Genomic DNA, 18,820 nt, shown 5'->3' on the forward strand with positions numbered 1-18,820 from the left:
CATGCTCTTAAAAAAAACATGTTTAAAATTTTGGCCAGAAAAGACTTTCTTGAAGTCCCAGGTTTGAAAGTTTTTGACAAGAATGAAGGTCATCTTAATCAATCGAAATTTGAAGGACGAGCTTTCCTGACTAAAATTTTAAATACATGTTTTCATAGTACAAACGGAGCTAACTAAGGGTGATTTTTATTGGGGTTTTTTTTTTTTCATCTTTAACCAATAATAATAGAAATCAACTCGAGTCTTAAAAATGAGGAAAATAATACTGGTCACTAAATCTACCTTTGTACATGAACAATCTACACTTGGCAAGACTGAAAACATTCATGAACAATTTACACTTGGCAAGATTGAATAACGTTTCCAAGTCCTTTCACAATGGGATTTAGTGCCAGTTATTTCATTTGACATAACTGAGTAGTTTACGCAGCTATGCAGATGGATCCCATAATTCCCAGTTCTACACATTTTTGGCAGAAATCAGGATTGAATTAAGCAGAGTGTGTTTTGGAGTGAATTTACACAATTCGTCCTCATGTCAGAATGAACGCAAGTATTATGTCAATGAACCGACTTTCCCGATATATATTTTGTAAGGAGGAAGGTAGAGGAATTTCAATGATCTAGTTGTATTATGACACATTGTTTAAACAAATTGATTGTATCATTCTGTAGGTTTTGACTTAATAATAATAATAATAAGCAAATTTCTATAGCGCCTTTTGTCGAAACCTCAAGGTGCTTGAACACATTATGCGGTCTCTTTACAATGCCATGTTGTTAAATTCTTAAACTTTATAGTGTTGAAAACTCTCTTACATGGACTTGTTGTTTGTTTTTTTTTTTTTTTTTTTTTTACAAAACTTGACCGCCTATATCTCGGAACAAAAAGCTTCATTTCCATTCAGGTTGGCAGCTCTGTGACTTTGAGTGGAAATCATCTATTTTTGTGGGGGGGTTTTGTATGATGGTTTTTGAAAAAATTTCTGAAAATGGTCAGTATGGAAAGGGTAAAGAAAATCAATTTTATCCCCTCTGCTGAAAGTGAGACATGCCAAGTTGTATCAAATCACAGAGCTATTTCGGATAAAACAAAGATTTTTCTTCAAACCTTGAGATGGAAAAAAACAAAACTATGTCAGAAAAATTAAGTTCATAAATTGTATTGTAACGAGTGGGATGGGTTTTTTAAAATCGTTATTAAGGAGAGAGTCAAACCAGAATTTGATATTATTTGTTTTGAACAACTGAGAATCACAGCTTGGACAAGTTCTTGTTCCTGGCCCGCACTGGCGGGTCGTCCTTTTCTTCCTCCACCATGAGAGACGGGAAGGCTTTGGGCACCATACGTCCTGGTTCACTCTTGGGGTCACAGCGGTATTGGGTGAAATCGGTCACACCAAGAGTGCGCAGGTAGTCCTCGTCAATCAGGGCTTTACCATTCAACCTGGAATGGATGCCAAACAAGATGGTTGAACTCCTGCATTTGAAAGTTCAAACTGGTTCCCCATGCAAACTCCCACACTCCCCCCATGTCACACAGCAGCGTTAGAAACTTGTTTGAAATTCCAAACCAGGAGCTCCAGAATTTCATATTTTTGGTTCTGATAATTTTAACTATAAATATGATTTTGTCAATCACGGTCAATCTGACATAAAACCAGATAAATACAGAGGGTCACTTGATGACTCAACCCTAAGACCTCTCCTACACAACTTTAATAATAATAATAATAATAATAATAATAATAATAATAATAATAATAATAATAATAATAATACAGTCCAGATAACCGCAACCTTCAGTTAATCGCAGCATTTCCCAAGAAACAGATTTAATTCTATATAAAAGTCAACAAACTTTGGTTTAATTGCAACAAAATTTCAACAAGTGGCAAACTCAAGCAAACAAAATAGGATTAAATTTTATCATGGATAAAAAATCATGACAGGTTGAAGAATCGAGAGTGAGCAGGATTTAATGCTACAGTAGTGTGTCACCACTCTATTACAGACAAAAGAGGGCGAGACTTTGCAGTATGGGTTTATAATGTCATCTGTGAACAATAAATAGGAGGCTAGGGGTCTGTTTGTTTGCTTTTGAGGGTGTTACGGCGCTTGCAACACATTAAGGTCATATCAGCACCAGTAAAAAGGAAGAAATGGGATAGTAAAAAGTTCTAGAATTACAATTAAAGCACCCAAGAAAAGGTAAGACAAAGGGGAATTTGTTCAAATAGGAAACAGATGTAGATTCCAAGAGCACACCATCAGAGTACTTAGTTTGAGATCACCTAAAAGTCTCATCCAGACACAAGCACAGGTCCCCACTAAGAAGAATACACTCAAATGTTAACAAATCATATATAATATGTAAATAAAACATAATACAATACATAACAGAGATGATTTACAAGGAAAAAAATATCATCTCCCAAAACATTAACTATACATTCGACTGTTTCCCTCTCAGACAAGGACTCCAACCAAGGTCAGGACAAAACCAAGCAATCTCATTCCAAGACAACGACAGGAAACAATTGGAAAACGGGTGTGGGGGGATAGAAGAAACAGCATGTACCTCCCTGCCCACTATGGGAGGTCAGGATCCCCATCCAGGAGGCTAGGGGTCTGGGCATTGTCTTGACAACAGGTAGACAATGACAGTTGTAAAGAGAGACAGGGCAATATCCTTTGTTTTGGGATTGACAATTGTGCATTTCGACCAACCAGTTTGGTGAGAGCTTGTCGTCTCTCATCACGGCTAATCTATTTGACTCTTACAAATGTTGAGAATAAAAGAGTGAAAGTGAATCCAATCTGAATAAGACGTCGACTAGCATCAAAGCTGCTTTGGCTTGACAAAATCTATACAGGGCTGCCATATAGTTTTTATTTCAATCAAATTGCTTAGTCTGTGGTGGCCTAAGAACAATGTTTACGACTGAACAAGTGTGTATGAAAGGTGCCAGACTAAGCAAGAAAGAAAAATACAATAAAATAAAACATCCCAAAAAAAAATCAGTCAACCTCTTCTGCTAAAGACTAATCATAAAAAGCTTTACAATGTCGTATTGCTCAAAGAAGTCAATATTCCCAAACTTACTTTTCTGTTTTTTCTTCCGCAACACCGAGACAGGCATCAGCAAATATGTCGGACTTCCTCATGAAACACGGTGGCAAATTGCGGACTTTGGTCACATGACTCTCAACGACAGTCGCAGGCCACAGAGACGTGATGGACACACCTGTGGACACAATTTACAACCGTGTCAATAAAACACACTTGGCCATGACTGGAATAGAATGAAGAAAAACATTTCCCACAAAAATTTCAACAAGGAGTTGAGACAGATAAAGGTACAACATAGCTCACTGTTAGAATATCACAAACTTTTTTTTTTTTTGTAATTTAAAGATGAAAAATATTATTCTCATTTCGACTGTATTTCATTAAGTATTTTCCCAACTAGCTACCAAAAATTAAAACAACTTTTAAAATCTTTAAAATTGCGTGTGCCCTCAGTTTGTATGACGTTTTTAACTTTAGAAATAGAAAAACATTTCAATTAGTCAAGCTTCTATGATAAAATGAATATTCAAGAGGCCTTTTGACTGCCTTGTATCTCTCTCAAAATAGATGCAACTTTTGTTTTTAAAAAAAAAGAAAAATAAAGTAAATAAATTTTAAAAAAGTAAAGGCAAACTTCTATCTACAAATAAATAAAATGGTTTGTTTGTTGTTTTTTTTTCTTTCTACATTACAACAACAACAGACAAAAACACAAAAAGTTTAAGTACAAACAACTCAGCCATTTTTGGTTCATCATCAGACAGGCGGACACGCTGGCATCGAGAAGGGAAGGAGGAAAGGCAAGGTAAGATTGGTTATTTACACGTGTGTGAGAACCGTGTCAACTGGCCGGGTCCTGACACCTCACACGTGTGTCCAGCAATGGCAGCCAGTCAACCACAATGTCTGGTCCACCAGCTACAAGAGCAGCATAGAGTGGTGCAAAACGGGCAACAATCTCTTCTCTTCGTTTTCATCTTGTGAGAGTGTGTGCTTCTTGTCTTCTTGTGAGGACATCTCTCAAAATCGGGTTTGACAAAAGATCAAAGACCTGGAACAAAATTTGACGTCCACAAACTTGTTCTACCACCAATATGTTGTAACATTATGTATTTATCATATTCAATGGATACATAGCAGCAACCAGGGAAGGGGCTGGGAGGGGACAGGGGTCACAGGCAATGGACTTCAAGTCGTTCTGCCTTTACATCTGGGTAACCTTGGGTTCAATTCCAGGGGAGACACTCGGATCATGTTTTTTTTTCCTCTATTTTCTATCTTCTATTTCCCTCCACAAGTTATAAAGAGAGATTACATTGTGTAAATCTCGTCTTGGTCGACGACAAACGTAAACTGAAAAGCAAAGAATGTGTTATGAAACAAATGACTAACCTAAACGAACAAAAAAAACAATCCATCGACTCAAGGGTCAAAGTTGAGCCAATCAGTTTCTCTGAATACCCTGTGGTAAAAGTAGTCCTTTAGATTTAGAGTCAAGGCCCATATAGCCAGTTTTATCCCTCTTTGTATGGCATGAAAAGGACAATAACAATTGCTTAAAACCCTTTGGATAGGACTCCAGTCTATTACAAAGTACTTTTCCCCAGGTTTTACAGACCCAGCTACCCAATCACTGCTGGGTGAATAGAGGGAGGGGGGAGGCAGAAAAAAAAAATCTCGACTTCACCTGGGATCAATCTCGGTTCCTTTGCATGTGGAGCGAGTACTCTACCAACTGAGCTATGGCGAACTCTAAAACACTCCTGTGGTAAGGTTCAAATCTCCAATACACCCCTCATCCACTCCCTCCCCACCAAAAGAAAAGATATTTATTGTGATGGCCATATTTGTAAATTTGTCCAGGCCATTCTCCGATGACAGAAAAAGAAAAAAAAATGCCAGGGAAATAATAGTACTAATTATTTATCCAGGAATTTCCGGACGACCTTCACCCCTGACCAATTCTTCTTGATACAGAAAGTTGATTGCTATTTTTAGCCGATATGAAAGCGTTGTAAGCCAGGGTAAGTCAAAACAAAGTAAATCTCTTGTCAGAAACAGACAATGGAGATTGTGATGATTCGTCTAGGGTCAAAATGGACACGTGCCAGTACATGACATAATCAGTCGGAAGGTGAAAATTTGGGATTTGCATTTTTAAATATTTTTTTTTTCTGAAAGAATGTGCTCCCCAGAGCAGTTTAATCTTTATTTGAAGTAAATCGGGTGATTTTTCATGAACTTATGATTAGATGTATGGAAAAAGTATCCAGCAACTTTTCTCAAATTTCATACTTTTTCAACTTAACTAGCTGTAAAAAAATAATTAGAAGTGAAAATATGCTTTGATATTTCCCGAAGACGTACAAAAAGGGTTGATTTAATCGTTTATGACAAGAAATCATTTTTGATAAAAACTGAGCTTCTAACTGAACTGGGCAACATCTCAGTTCAAACCTCTTCAACATCCGACTGATTGTCATTCAGACACATATATTCTCTTGATGTGGTAAAGCAATTAAGGAAAATTCACACGGTGACTGATTCGAATTCCAATGGATATTGATGGTTGGTGAATACTGGTCAAATGTCACATTGTCAATAACAGACTTTTAGTTTCTCATAGCATAGCATCAAATAAGACTATAATAACATTTTACAATCCTCCGAATTCAATACTGGTTTATAGTGCAATACTTTCTGTATGGTCTAATTACGCCTAAAACCTTAATTAATGCTCTTCAAATGACTTTTTGATCATCATAAACCAATTTGTTTTTAAATTACGTTTATCATTTGTATAGCACTTAAAGCTTTGGGTGCCTTGCATTTAAAAAACAGAACATTATAATGGAACAGCATATAAATCTAACACAAAAGATTTGACACCCATACAATTCATGGACTAACACAATGCTGCTTGACATAGGATGGGGCTTAAAATCAAACATCCATCTCTGATCAGACGAGGAAAATGTTTGCAAAATTTCTTTTCTAAATCATTTTGACCTATCAGGTCCAAACAACTTCTTAAATGCTATTTGTAGAAAGGGACATTGAAAAATCCCAAGGTATAAATCTATGTGGACGCCTTTTCTTAATCATCATTTATTAGTTTCACCATACTTTCATTTTGCTTATTTGACTAGTAAATATTTTTACATATGACAAAATCCAAACCCTTACAAACCCCATTCCATCATAGAAGGGGTCATTGCCTTCCTGTGTTTGGCATTATATAGATGGCATGAAGTAAAAATGATGTTAAAGTTAGCATTGTTTCTCTTTTTCTATTATCTGTGATTGGAAGTTATGACTGATAGGTTGTAACTAAGGAGTTTTTGTCACATTATATTACTTATAAATCAACATAATTTTGTAAACTATTTGGCAAGTAAAAAACATCTATAAACTCATAATCTCATATTTTGAGCCTGTGTAACAACTTATTTTAAGCACAGATCAGATGGGATTTTAACGTGCAACTGCTCTAATTGTAAGTAAAACAAAACTAGACATTTGAATTCTGGCCTTCCAAATCTTTATGTACCACAATTAAATGTATAAATAGTACCACGATTAAATGTATAAATACATGGCGACAATGAATTTGACAATACAGTAAGCTCTTCAACACTGGTGAGAAAATTGTAACAGTATCTACTGAGGTGTAGAAGCCAGCCCAATTTATACTCCCCTATTTCAATACACTTTTGGAAATGTTGGGATTCAAACTCGGGGTGACACAATGGCATCTTAGAGATCCAAACTTTAACAGCCATACGGATATTTATAGATGACAACGGCATGGAACATCAAATATTGTGACAAACGATCCTTCTCTCACGATGGCAATCACCACAATAGCTTATAGGATCATTCACCAAGCTTTAAGACATCTAACTTTTATGTTATAGCATAAGACTGATCACTGATTCAGTAAAGTAAGTCAGCAAAGCTTAAATAGTAAATGAAACCATCCAGAATAACATCCTTCATGATGAAATGAAAATACAAAATTACTAGCAATATTTTTCCACTCTATTTTACAAAACAGAAAATGAAGAGAACAATTAAATAATCTGATATATATATCAGACAAAATTAAAATCAAGCTTTCTCCTCTAGCTTTTTACTTGCCCTAAAGGCAAAATACGGAACAATGATTGGCTCTATGAGAGATAGGGGGGGGGGGGGGGGTTGTAGTCCAACCTAGGACAAAAGCATTGCTTCCCTACCCTGTCACATTTAGTCTTCTCTTCCTGACTATATTCATAATGGCTCCTGCTCATAATTGTTTTAAAATTAGATTTTTGCACTTTTCACATTATGCTTAAATACAGTGAAGGAAACTTAATTCTAGATTCTCAACATTCAAGCGTTTTACTGTGTTTCTGAACTTTATACATAAATGCTGTTATCATCATCATTATTGTTATCATTAGTCTCCCAATTGGCTCACTTGGGACAACAAGGGTTATTCATGTTGACATCAAACCAGTGTTTAATGGATTATCTATATTCCTTCACAGAATGCCTTGGCGACGACATTTCACAATGATGTATGGATTGGCGCAATGTTTTGTTTTATTATTTTTATTTTCTTAAACTTAAAACTTGAGCTTTTATATAGTGCAATATCCACTAAACATGCTCAAAGCACTTTACAAGGGGGCTGTAGCCAACAGCAACACTTAACAAGTAGAACAAGACATGACGACTGATAGGCGATATTGCAATTTTTTTCGGACATGACAACACCATTGACAGCCAGGTACTCATGTTACACCCGGAGTGTGGTGAGAGAATGTGAGTAAAGAGTCTTTTCCAAGGACTCAACTATGCGCCGAGCGAGGCTCGAATCCAAGACCTTCAGATCCTAAAGCGAGTATCATACCACTAGACCACATAGACATCTTCTTCTCCTCATTTATTATCACAACCATAACTATCTTTCAAAATATTTGCATTTCTCCTCATCATCAATGTCATTACTCTTCCCTAGCACTAGCGTACAAAGCATATATAAAACCAGACTTGCCGTGTACACAGACATAAAATCTATTTTTAAAAATTCTGTATCACCCTTGAATTGAAATGTAAACATCAGACCCATATACAGATATGTCAACATATAGATATACAAAAATCGTTATTTTCAAGTGCTTCAGATTACATGTAGATAATTCAATACGAAATGGTATCCACCAATGAGTGACTTTCTAAACAAGCAGAAATAACACCCCCCCCCCCCCCCCCAACCCCTCCCCATCTATCATATGTTAGTATTTTCCCCCCAAAAAAAAATAAAAAGAGAAAAACAATTTTTTTACAAAGTTTGTTCAGATTTTTTAAGTGTACGAGGCAGGCCTGAGGAATACAGGTACTTACCTTGTTTTGTTTTTTAAAATAATTTTTAAATAAATATAATAAAATGATAAAATATAACGGTGAAGTTTTAGGGAAAGCGAGGATGATAAGGAAGTGGAAGGGGATTGTGGGAGATTGGGAATGTAACAAAGAGAAAAAAAGGGATTAATAAAAAAAGAGAGATTGTGAGAAAGATAAAAAGGGGAGAGAGAGAATAAACAATGGAGGACAATCTCATAAAATTTCATTTATACGCGATAATAGTAATAGTAATGTCTTCAACAGAACTATCCGATTGAAAACAAAAACATTGACAACTGTAATGAAAGGTGTGTATAGGACAAAATGCTTACCTGTTCCTTCCAATTCATTGGCCAATCCATGCACCAACACTGTCATGGCTACTTTGGTCATGGAATAAGGGGTCTTGCCTTTGAAAAACCTGTCCAGAGAAAGATTGAAGACGTGTTGACAATAATGTGTAAGGGCATAGATCAAAGATCTGTAGAGTTAAGTAGTGGAATGTAAGGGCAGAGATTCAAGATATTATGAAGATGTTTGTTTTTAAGGGTTTTACAGCGCTTGCAACACATTAAGGTCATATCAGCGCCAGTAAAAAGGAAGACAGGCCTAGAAATGATTCAGGAAAATACTTTTCCCTGCTTTTTAAGGTAGTATTTTCAAGCATGCTCATCAAATCTAGACCAGTTACCACTACCAGTAGTGTGTTCGATGAGGGATATATCGGTATCTGTGGAGACCTTGAATCGACAAAGCTTTCAAATTCTAAAAGAAATGGCTTATTGAATAATAAAATGTGTACAAGTACATTGCTTTAACCTTGACCTACAGTACAATTTTCATAAACAAAACAGATACAAATTCTAAGCAGATCGTTCGCAGGTTGGGTAATGATTACGCGGAAGAATACATGTTGGGTTGTTGTCAGACCTGCCAACCTTCCCAGGATGAAAAGAGTATTCTATGACCCTAAAAAGTGTATTTTGTCCGCGTGAGTGGAAAAAAAGTGGCACTATACAAAAATTTATATAAAAGCTAACACCAAACCCAAATCAAAATAAACTCTGATCTTCACCATTCAAGCAATCTCTAGTGATTACAAAATTATCGATTTATCAAGAAACTAAAACTTAATGGCCATTTTAAATTATCATAAGGCTCAGAAATTGCAATATCAAAGGAAATTGCTTTCGAAACACTCAAAGAAATGACCAAAAGGCCCCAAACATGTAGGTAGTATTGATGCTAGTGTCAGTGGAAGAAGTGGTGGTTGTTATAGTGATGGTGATGATGATGAAGCTGTGGTGGCGGTAGAAGTGATGTGGTGGTGGTTGTGGCAGTGACAATGCTGTGATGGCAGTTGTAGAAGTGGTGATGTCATGATGGTGGTGCTAAGAGATGATGATGTGGGGATGATGCTGATGTACCAAATGAACTTTTGATGGTGATATCTGCTAGCCCAATAAATCAGTTATAAGTTTTGAGATATAATATTTGGGAGAGTAGTCTTCAATTTAATACGTGACATTTTGCAAGTGGCAAGATATTTTCCATATATGTTATCTAATGATATCTCTCTCTCTCTCTCTCTCTCTCTTTTTTTGAGCATTCACTACTACTAATACTACTATTACTACTTTCACTACTACTTTTACTACTACATCCTACTAATATTATTACTTTGGTCAAATGATGGGAACTTCCAAAGTATGTAATATGCAAAGACAAGTTAAATACTTCTAAAATGGTTCTAGAGAATTCATTTTGAACCAAATACCGTTACTAAAGCTGCCCACTTTGTAATTCAAGACTCGTACAAAACAGTTAAGGAAAAAAAGATCATTATAAATTCTATAAATCAAAATAGAGTAAATTTAGTTATTATAAAGGGAAATAATCAATTTATGTTTAAGCTTATGAGTAATAAGTGGCAAAAGCTTAAATTTGGTCTGAGACTATTTAAAGTATAAAATAAGCTTATAAGCATAATTCTATGCAAATCCTCAAAAATGTATAGAAAAATATTGGTGAAAACTGGCATCATATAACTGAAATGATAACTATAGTACTAAATGTGATGCATCATTCATTCAGAAACACATCAACAGTTGGTGTACGACATGTGTGTATCAAGGCATCAAATGTATCAACGTCATTCACATCACATAAATCCATTGGAATCGTATCCGCGTATTTGTACTAAAATACGCGAAATCTTACTGGTTGGCAGGTCTGTGTTGTTAATGGAGAGGTTTCGGATGGGAACAACACAGACAATGGACATTTCGGGTAACAAACCCTTCATCAGCACAACAATAAACAGATGAATGTGGAAAACAAATAAAATAAAATGCAATATAACTTGTATCGACTGTACTCAATAGTGGTTGGAGTATGAATAAAACAGTTGTGTGGCGTGGGTTACGGGGTCAGGGAGTCCCAGGGGTGTGAATGGAATCATAAGAACAGATCAGCTTCCTATTGTCTGTATTGCCCCCATCCAGAACCTCTCCATCATCAATCACTCTTTCGTTTGTTTTTTCACAATCCCAGGCTTTGGGCAGTCCCCACCACTCTCTACTTTTAAACAAGCTCACTCCTAGCTTGAACATCACTTTATACCTAGTTGTGTTTCTCACCTGTTGTAGACTGGTGGGGAGACGAGAAGCATTCGACCTTGACCCCTTTCCAGCATGTGGGGCAAGACCTTGTTGACCATACAGTAAGCCCCACGGGTGTTGACGGAATTCATCAGGTCAAAGTCTTTAACTGTCGTGTCAAGCACATCCTTCCACATTATGGAGCCTGTAGAGGTTAAGGATAAAATAAAGATGAGTAATAAAAAAACACCATTGTATTTTTAACTGATGCAAAATAGGGTTCAACAGTCGTGATGTCACTTCCCTTGTAATGACGCATAGTAACTGGTTCTAAGGTTCAACAGTCGTGATGTCACTTCCCTCGTAATGACGCATAGTAACTGGTTCTAAATTATCGGAACAAGATTATATATACATTTTTGTCATTGTACAGAAGTACAGTTGTAATAAACGGAGACATAGTCAGCAATTTTCCATACCTAGTTGTTCGATAACTTTACATATTTACTCTCACACAAACTGAGGGGTCAGAACTAGGCTAACTGTCAAAACCTGTGTGTTTAACCAAGCTATGCATTCTTTGCTATATGAAACAAGACAACCATGTGAAAACATAAAGGACAGACCTTGGTATGACTTACTGGAGACTTAAGAACTGTGGACAACAGGTGATCATTTTATCTACAAATAAATGTATGTAGTAAAATTGTTCAGGATGATTTTTTAAAAAAGCTTTTTGTGAGTGTAAAGCATATCTGCCTACTTGAAAATTTCGAATTCAGTAAGAAATACAAAATTCATCAGTAATTAATGGTAAAATTTCAGTAATACTAAAGCAAACAAAAATAATGATAGATACACCCTTTCATATATGTAAAATAAACTTATCATATTATATAGGCCTACTACTTAGGGTCGGCTGACCCCCGCAATAATAATATGCTTATTGATGACCTACTCCTACTTTCGACACTGCACTGTGTCTAAAAAAAGGGTAAAGTTTCCGTGTCGAGTCGATGATGTCACTCGTCGCCAGCCAACGAGGCATTGAGATTTTTTTATTGTAGCATGCGGTAAATAAGGAAAAAAAAAATTATTATTTTTTAATTAAACGTTGCAACCATTTGTATCAGTAATATTTCTTCTATTTCCGTAAGTCCATAATTGTCCTTACACTTCCGTAACAATTACGGACGGTCCGTAATAATAGGCAGGTATGGTAAAGTAGGAAGTAGCCGATGATGATGTTTACCTGCATTGTAGATGGCGACATCCAGCTTGCCAAATGTTTTCATACACGATTCTACAGTGTTGGAAACGTCATCCTCCACTCTGGCATCACACCGCATGGGAAACGCTTCTCCGCCATTGGATTTGATTTCACTGACAACATCGTGGACGGAGCCTGGGGGAGATAATGTCAAATTGTACAGGGTGATTTTTGTTTGTTTGTTGCTTTAGGTCTCTTCCAACACAAATGAGGTTATATGAGAGACCGCTGAAACAAAAAAACAAGCAATCTAACAAAAATAGTACAAATGTAAATCAAAATCATAACCTAAAGATATCATAAGCTAAATTATAAATAACCAAGAACAAACAGGCAGAAGATTTACAGACAAAAAAAATCCCCTGTCAAAAATACAATCACAAACCAAAGAAGCAGGATAGGCTAGTAAAGAGAAGAAGAAACGACATCACTATCGGATCGTACACCCATGCGAACATCATAGGTATATGATTCAAGGGTGATGCTCCCATCCAACCACCCGCAAATTGTACAGGGTGATTCAATAAAACATCAAAGAGATACTGTTATTGTTTTTGGTTTTAAGGGTTTTACAGCACTTGCAACACATTAAGGTCATATCAGCACCAGTAAAAAGAAAGAAAATGGGATAGTAAAAAGTTCTAGAATTACAATTAAAGCACACAAGAAAAGGTAAGACAAAGGGGAATTGGTTCAAATAGGGAACAGATGTAGATTCCAAGAGCACATCGTCAAAGTACTTAGTTTCATATCACCTAAAAGTCTCATCCAGACACAAACACAGGTCCCAACTAAGAGGAATACACTCAAATGTTTACCAATCATATAGTATAATATGTAAACTAAACATAATATAATGCATAACAGAGAGATGATTTACAAGGAAAAAAATATCATCTCCCAAAACTATAACTATGCATTCGACTGTTTCTCTCCCAGCCAAGGAATTTCGGCAAGGATCAGGCCAAAACTAAGTAATCTCATTCCAAGACAATGACAGGAAACAATTGGAAAACGGGTATGGGGGGATAGAAGACACAGCATGTACCTCCCTGCCCACTATGGGAGGTCAGGATCCCCACCCAGAAAGAATTCATAGCCAAATCAAGGATTCATAGCGTCAATATAATAATATATCACCACAATCATGTGCAATCACTATTGGGAGATTCCTCTCCACAATCACTATTGGGAGATTCCTCTCCACAATAAATTTGGTTAAAAGGCTTCTAAGCCCGAATAACACTTCTGGTTTCACCATTGGATAAATTATAAGTTGTGCACAATTATGATGATAAACCTGGTTCTGGCACAATTTTGAATCGAGTCTGAAGTATAAAAGTTTGAGAGAAATTCTGTCTGCATCCACCACTCGACATTACGAACAGTAAATTATGTAGTAATGCTCATCAAAAAATAGTTTTATTTATCAAAAGAAACAAACAAGCTGACATCTATTCTATCAAGCCACTAAAATGATTAATTTTCATTAATTTTATTGTTTTATAATTTATATATTTCAGTCTTGCAAAAATTGTAAACCATCAATAGCTGAGTCCAAGAGTCCCTGGGTGTTACAACCATAACAAAAGAGAGACCCTAATTTGAGACACGAAATTAATCTGATCCAGTCTCTTTCTTTGGAATAATAGAAATTTTAATTCAAGTTGAGCAACAACAATTATATTTACTGTACTGTTTGTTAGTGATAGTGGCAGATGCATCAGGAATTTCTCCCAAAAATAACCTCAGCATCTAAAAAAAATAAATGTATACATATATATATATATATATATATATATATATATATATATATATATACACGACAGAATTGACGAATAGAAAGAATCTCACATTAAAAGAAAATCGTTCTTTACCTGGATGTCTTTCACTGGACTCAACTGTCTTGGCCGCCACACACACCCCATAGCCGTTCTTTGATAATGTCAAGGCTATTTGTCGTCCAATTCCCCGAGAAGCACCGATAATCAAAGCTGATTTCATTCTCAAAGATGTACTTTCTCACTGAAATAATAAGTTAAAAAACACCTTTTCTGTTCCAAGTTGTAGTGCAGTCTGTACTTATTTTGTTTTTGGTGGCAGGTGAAAAGGAAAAGAAATCAGTATTCTTGTTAGTAATCCTTTATTATAAAGTATGCACCTCTCTCTCTCTCTTGTTCTGGGGCAGCTTGGCTCAGCAGTACAGTCTTTGCTTTGTACCTGAAAGTTCGATCACCTGCCAATCTGCGTTCTGTGACCTTGAGCAAGTCACCTCGCCTTAGCTCAATTTGCAGCGCTGCACTGCGGCTGACGCTTGGATTATTCCAGTCTTCCCTTGGAATAGACCCTAGAGTCAAATTTCCCCTATGGGATGAATCAGAGATGATAATGACAATTTGTCAAAAAGGAGGAAAATCTATCGGCTTGTCTGTCAAGCCCAAATCGAATGCAAAAATAATATAGCTATTCATTGTTACTTAATATTACGTAATATATTACTAACTTCTAAAACTAAAACATCTATTCTGATCATTAAATACAAACTGACTTTTTGTAAATAAAATTAAACAAATTGTCATTTCCAATTAAACATCTTAGAGCTCTATAATGCTGACCACTATATCAAGAGATTATGACCAAAAGGATGTATTTGTTTTTATATTACAAACCCGGCTACGGTGTGCATTACTGCAACCTTGTGGTTATGCAGCTTATAGATAAGAATCTTAATTGCAAAACATATTCCATCAAATGAGTGAATTTAATTTAAAAGCCTTTAAAAAATCATTACTTCAATCGATCAGCCCTACATTATCTCTTTATTATTACCAAGTGATATCTATAAACATTATAATATGAAGTTAGAAGTGATGGTTGGCTGAGAAAAAAAAAAAATATGGTAAAGAGAAAAGAAAGAAAGAAAGAAAGAAAGAAAGAAAGAAAGAGAGAGAGAGAAAGGGAGGGGGAGAGAGAGAGAGAGAGAGAGAGAGAGAGAGAGAGAGAGAGAGAGAGAGAGAGAGAGAGAGAGAGATTGTTTTAAATTGGTAATTTGACATAAGTTGAAATGAATTCAATTCAATTCATAACAAAAAAAAAAAAAAAATAAATAAATAAATAAAATAAAGAGTACAAAGCTAAAGGGTACAAAAATATTAACATCCATTTGATCCACCCCCTTCCCTTTTGATCATCTTTTCATCCAAGGCCACCATGGGTTTTGTGCCACTATTCATATTTGGCACCAGTGTGTCTAGACTAACGTTATGGGTATGGGAGTGTCACCAAAAATCAGGTGGCTGAGCAGAGGTGTCAAAAATTGACACAAGACATAACGGTGATTTATCAACTAACTACGACTTAGCAGAAACGAAGTGGCAATTCGGACCAGAGTCTGAATTGCTTCCCGTGGCAAGTTGAGTGTGTGTCTGTGTGTGTGTGTGTGCTTATTCTGTTTTTAATGACTTAGGAGATACTCATGAGTGTGTGTGTTTAGGAAGACCAATACAGTTTCTATTGCTGCAAACGGAATAGTAACAGAGTTTCACTAATGATAAGGTCATCATCCGGGCGCATTGCATTGCAGTATTCCGAATCGAAGAGCCATCGGAGACTATTCAGACTCGACCCTAGTTAGCCATGGAGTTTATTGAGTTTAGACTCGAGTCCGAATTGCCACGGGAAGCAATTCAGACTCGGGTCCGAATAGCCTTTTCCTAGCGGAAAATGTTTGACACAGCGAAAACAGCGGAAAATTTCTGAAAAATCCTAAAATCCCAGAATTCCGCGGAAGATTATCATCACTGATGAATAAAGGGAATTCTATTTTTTTAATTACCTTGAAATTGAAGATAGGTTGACAAAATGTTGGACTTGTGACTTCAAATTCAAGTCGTAAAGATCCCAAAGATGGAATGTAACTGTAATTGTTCAAGGCTGTTCTTGATATTAATAATACAGTGAAAATATCTCAAGTTTTATTTCTTTTTATTAACATGAATACAAAGGATCAAAGGTCAAAATGTCTTTGACAACTGTTATAAGTAGCCAGAAACAACACTGTATTTTTTCAATCAATTCCAACTGAATTTGAAACTCAAATCCCTTGGTAAAACAAGACTTTGGTACTGCCGCAAACTCGGGGACCCAAATAATTTTGGGAGTTTGGGAGGGGAGAGACAGAGACTTTTTAAAAAAAAGAAAGTTTCCCCCCTCCCAAACCCCCAAAATTATTTGGGTCCCCGAGTTTGCGTAGTATCCAAAACTTATTACTATCTATCTATTATTATTATTCAAATCTCGATGGTTTTGATGAATGATATGGGAAGTATGCAGAGGCCTCTATGAATGTCCATCAGTGAACAGTCGTCACAACTCTCTTACTCTTACACTAGATGGTCTAGGTCTACTTACACTTAGTCTGTGAATGTGAATCTAGACGTATCTACGCAAGTCTAATTTCTAATTTAAAACAAATAGGCAGTCTATCTAATACAAGGCTAATAGAAAAGGCTATATCATTACCTTAGCCTTATCAGTAAAACCTCAGACTAAGAAATAAGGTTTCGAATCAAGTTCAAGATCCTTCAGTGTGTGTGTGGCTGAGAAAGAAATTTCAGTAGACTTTGTTATTTGGTATTGGTAGTTGACGCAATCTTACAAACAAATAAAAAATTTTTATTATACCTGAGATGTAATTGAATGGAGCAGGTGAACCAATGCGCACTTGAGCCGGGAAAATAATAATAAACGAGTTGAAAGTTGAAAGGCAGTGAAGTGAAGAATTTGCTGTTCTGAGTTCTGTTCAGGTGATTATGATGAAGTTCAACAATGGCAAAAAAAAACACTGCCAGTATGCCAGATACATTTTCTTTAAAATGTCAAACAAGTGAGCGGCCTCATTTTCATGCTAAAGTCACCAAGCGGTAGCGAAATAATGAATTAAAAAAGGTAACGTGGAACAACAGTAGGATCGTTGCCTCATATCCTTAAGGTACCGAGTTCAATTTCTCCCGCAAGGCCGTGTAACCAGAAAGTAACACTGCGGTAGCTCAATATTATGTGGTACCGTAACGCTACTGATACCTGGGTTATTCCAATCTTTGCTTTGAATAGACCGCTGAGACCGCCATCCAATTCTGTGCCCCCCCCCACCCCCCCCACCCCCACCCCATGGAGTATGAATGAAGGAAATTGTATCCTTGTCTATCTTATGTCTACTTTTTAAAATCCAACTGCCTTGAGAATGAAAATGCTTTGGACCCTAAAAGTTTTAACTTGTCTATCGGCTAAACGTTGACAATTAAATCGAGTATAATTTAGTTTAAGTTCTGTAGGCCATTCGTCTTCTTTTTTTTTTTTAAATATGTGTATATAAGTAAATGGACTCTGTCATCCTGAGTATTGCTGTCGATGTGATGTGATATTTCAACTGATTCAGCCACACCGAATTACTGTGCAGAGACGTTTTCAACTGACTCAGCCAGCGATGTGACATTTCCAATTGACTCAGTCAGACTGATTATTACTGTCGATGTGCGTGACATTTTCAAGGGGAGAGAGAGAGAGAGAGAGAGAGAGAGAGAGAGAGAGAGAGAGAGAGAGAAGAGGGGGGGGGGTATGGTAGTTTCCTGATGGTCTGAAGGACGCCTTAGAAATCTCAATAATTCTCAGAAATATGATACCAGCAATTAAGTTGTTTTACTAGCGTGTTTTGTGTTTAGTTATTAATGATGGTCTAAAATAACAGATGGTTTTAAGGGGGGGGGGGGGGGGGGGAAGACCCTATCCCCTTCGAAAAAAAACCCAAAAAACTATTGACTTCAAACACACTCTGAAAATAGCATTGAAATGCCAATTTGGCAATTTAGATCAGCCCTTATGGCGGCTGGCTGGAACGACCAATGAGTAATGAGTGTGTATCACGTAGCCTATGGTGTGTTTCTCCGTTTTGATTTTGGAGTATTCGTCAGGGTAACCCACCAGCTATAACCGGTATTTTGTCCGGATGAATCGTATGCCATGAAGTGAATTTTAAGATAAAGAGATCAGAATAAATGTGATTTTTTAAAAAAAAATGAATTTTAAGAAAAAAATATTCATTGTCATCAATAAACTACCAACCTGCAATGATAAGGAAAAAAAAACAAAACAATCAAACAAGTTACAATTTTAGCTAGAAAACTCGTTCTCCAAATTATTGATTGATAAAAATGACCCTCATCTTGTCAACAACTCCCAACACTTGGGACGTTACCGACGTGAACGTATAATATGCAGGTCTGACATCCGAACGTAATTTTATAGACCTTGCTCTACATTGTTGTAATGGACAATATTTTGCGTCATTTTTTTTTTTAATTTCTATTACAATGATATGATCCCATAATGAATTGGGTTATCAGACCTGGAAATTAAGCGCACGTCGGACTTTACTAAATCTCTTAAACCTAGGCTTCACATATTATTACTCACAGTGTCAAAGCCGTA

At 36.3% G+C, this 18,820-nt stretch overlaps 1 protein-coding gene across 2 annotated transcripts; it reads right to left on the minus strand.

The window, feature by feature from the left end:
• Positions 1-687: 687 nt before the first annotated feature.
• LOC144976385 (hydroxysteroid dehydrogenase-like protein 2) lies at positions 688-17,194 on the minus strand. Of its 2 annotated transcripts, none has more exons than XM_078920648.1 (7): positions 17,018-17,194; positions 14,212-14,359; positions 12,317-12,469; positions 11,104-11,269; positions 8,797-8,885; positions 3,107-3,248; positions 688-1,447 (listed from the first exon to the last, which is right to left on the minus strand). In XM_078920648.1, exons 2-7 carry the CDS (start codon positions 14,336-14,338, stop codon positions 1,255-1,257), a joined length of 870 nt encoding a protein of 289 aa, XP_078776774.1. In that variant the 5' UTR covers positions 14,339-14,359; positions 17,018-17,194; the 3' UTR covers positions 688-1,254. The 2 variants fall into 2 exon arrangements, with proteins under 2 accessions (XP_078776774.1, XP_078776775.1); XM_078920649.1 differs by having other exon boundaries at positions 16,856-17,169.
• Between the last annotated feature and the right edge of the window lie 1,626 nt (positions 17,195-18,820).

Source organism: Berghia stephanieae, chromosome 7 (genome assembly GCF_034508935.2).
Source record: "Berghia stephanieae isolate SIO BIC M18660-M18661 chromosome 7, UCSD_Bste_1.3, whole genome shotgun sequence".
NCBI lineage: Eukaryota > Metazoa > Mollusca > Gastropoda > Nudibranchia > Aeolidiidae > Berghia > Berghia stephanieae.

Coding starts and splice junctions, on each gene's coding strand:
- LOC144976385 (XM_078920648.1), bottom strand. CDS start 14,338: ATGAAATCAGCTTTGATTATCGGTGCTTCTCGGGGAATTGGACGACAA. Junction 3,249..8,796: donor CAATGAATTGGAAGGAACAG/GTAAGCATTTTG, acceptor TTGTGTCCACAG/GTGTGTCCATCACGTCTCTG. Junction 1,448..3,106: donor GCGGAAGAAAAAACAGAAAA/GTAAGTTTGGGA, acceptor CATCCATTCCAG/GTTGAATGGTAAAGCCCTGA.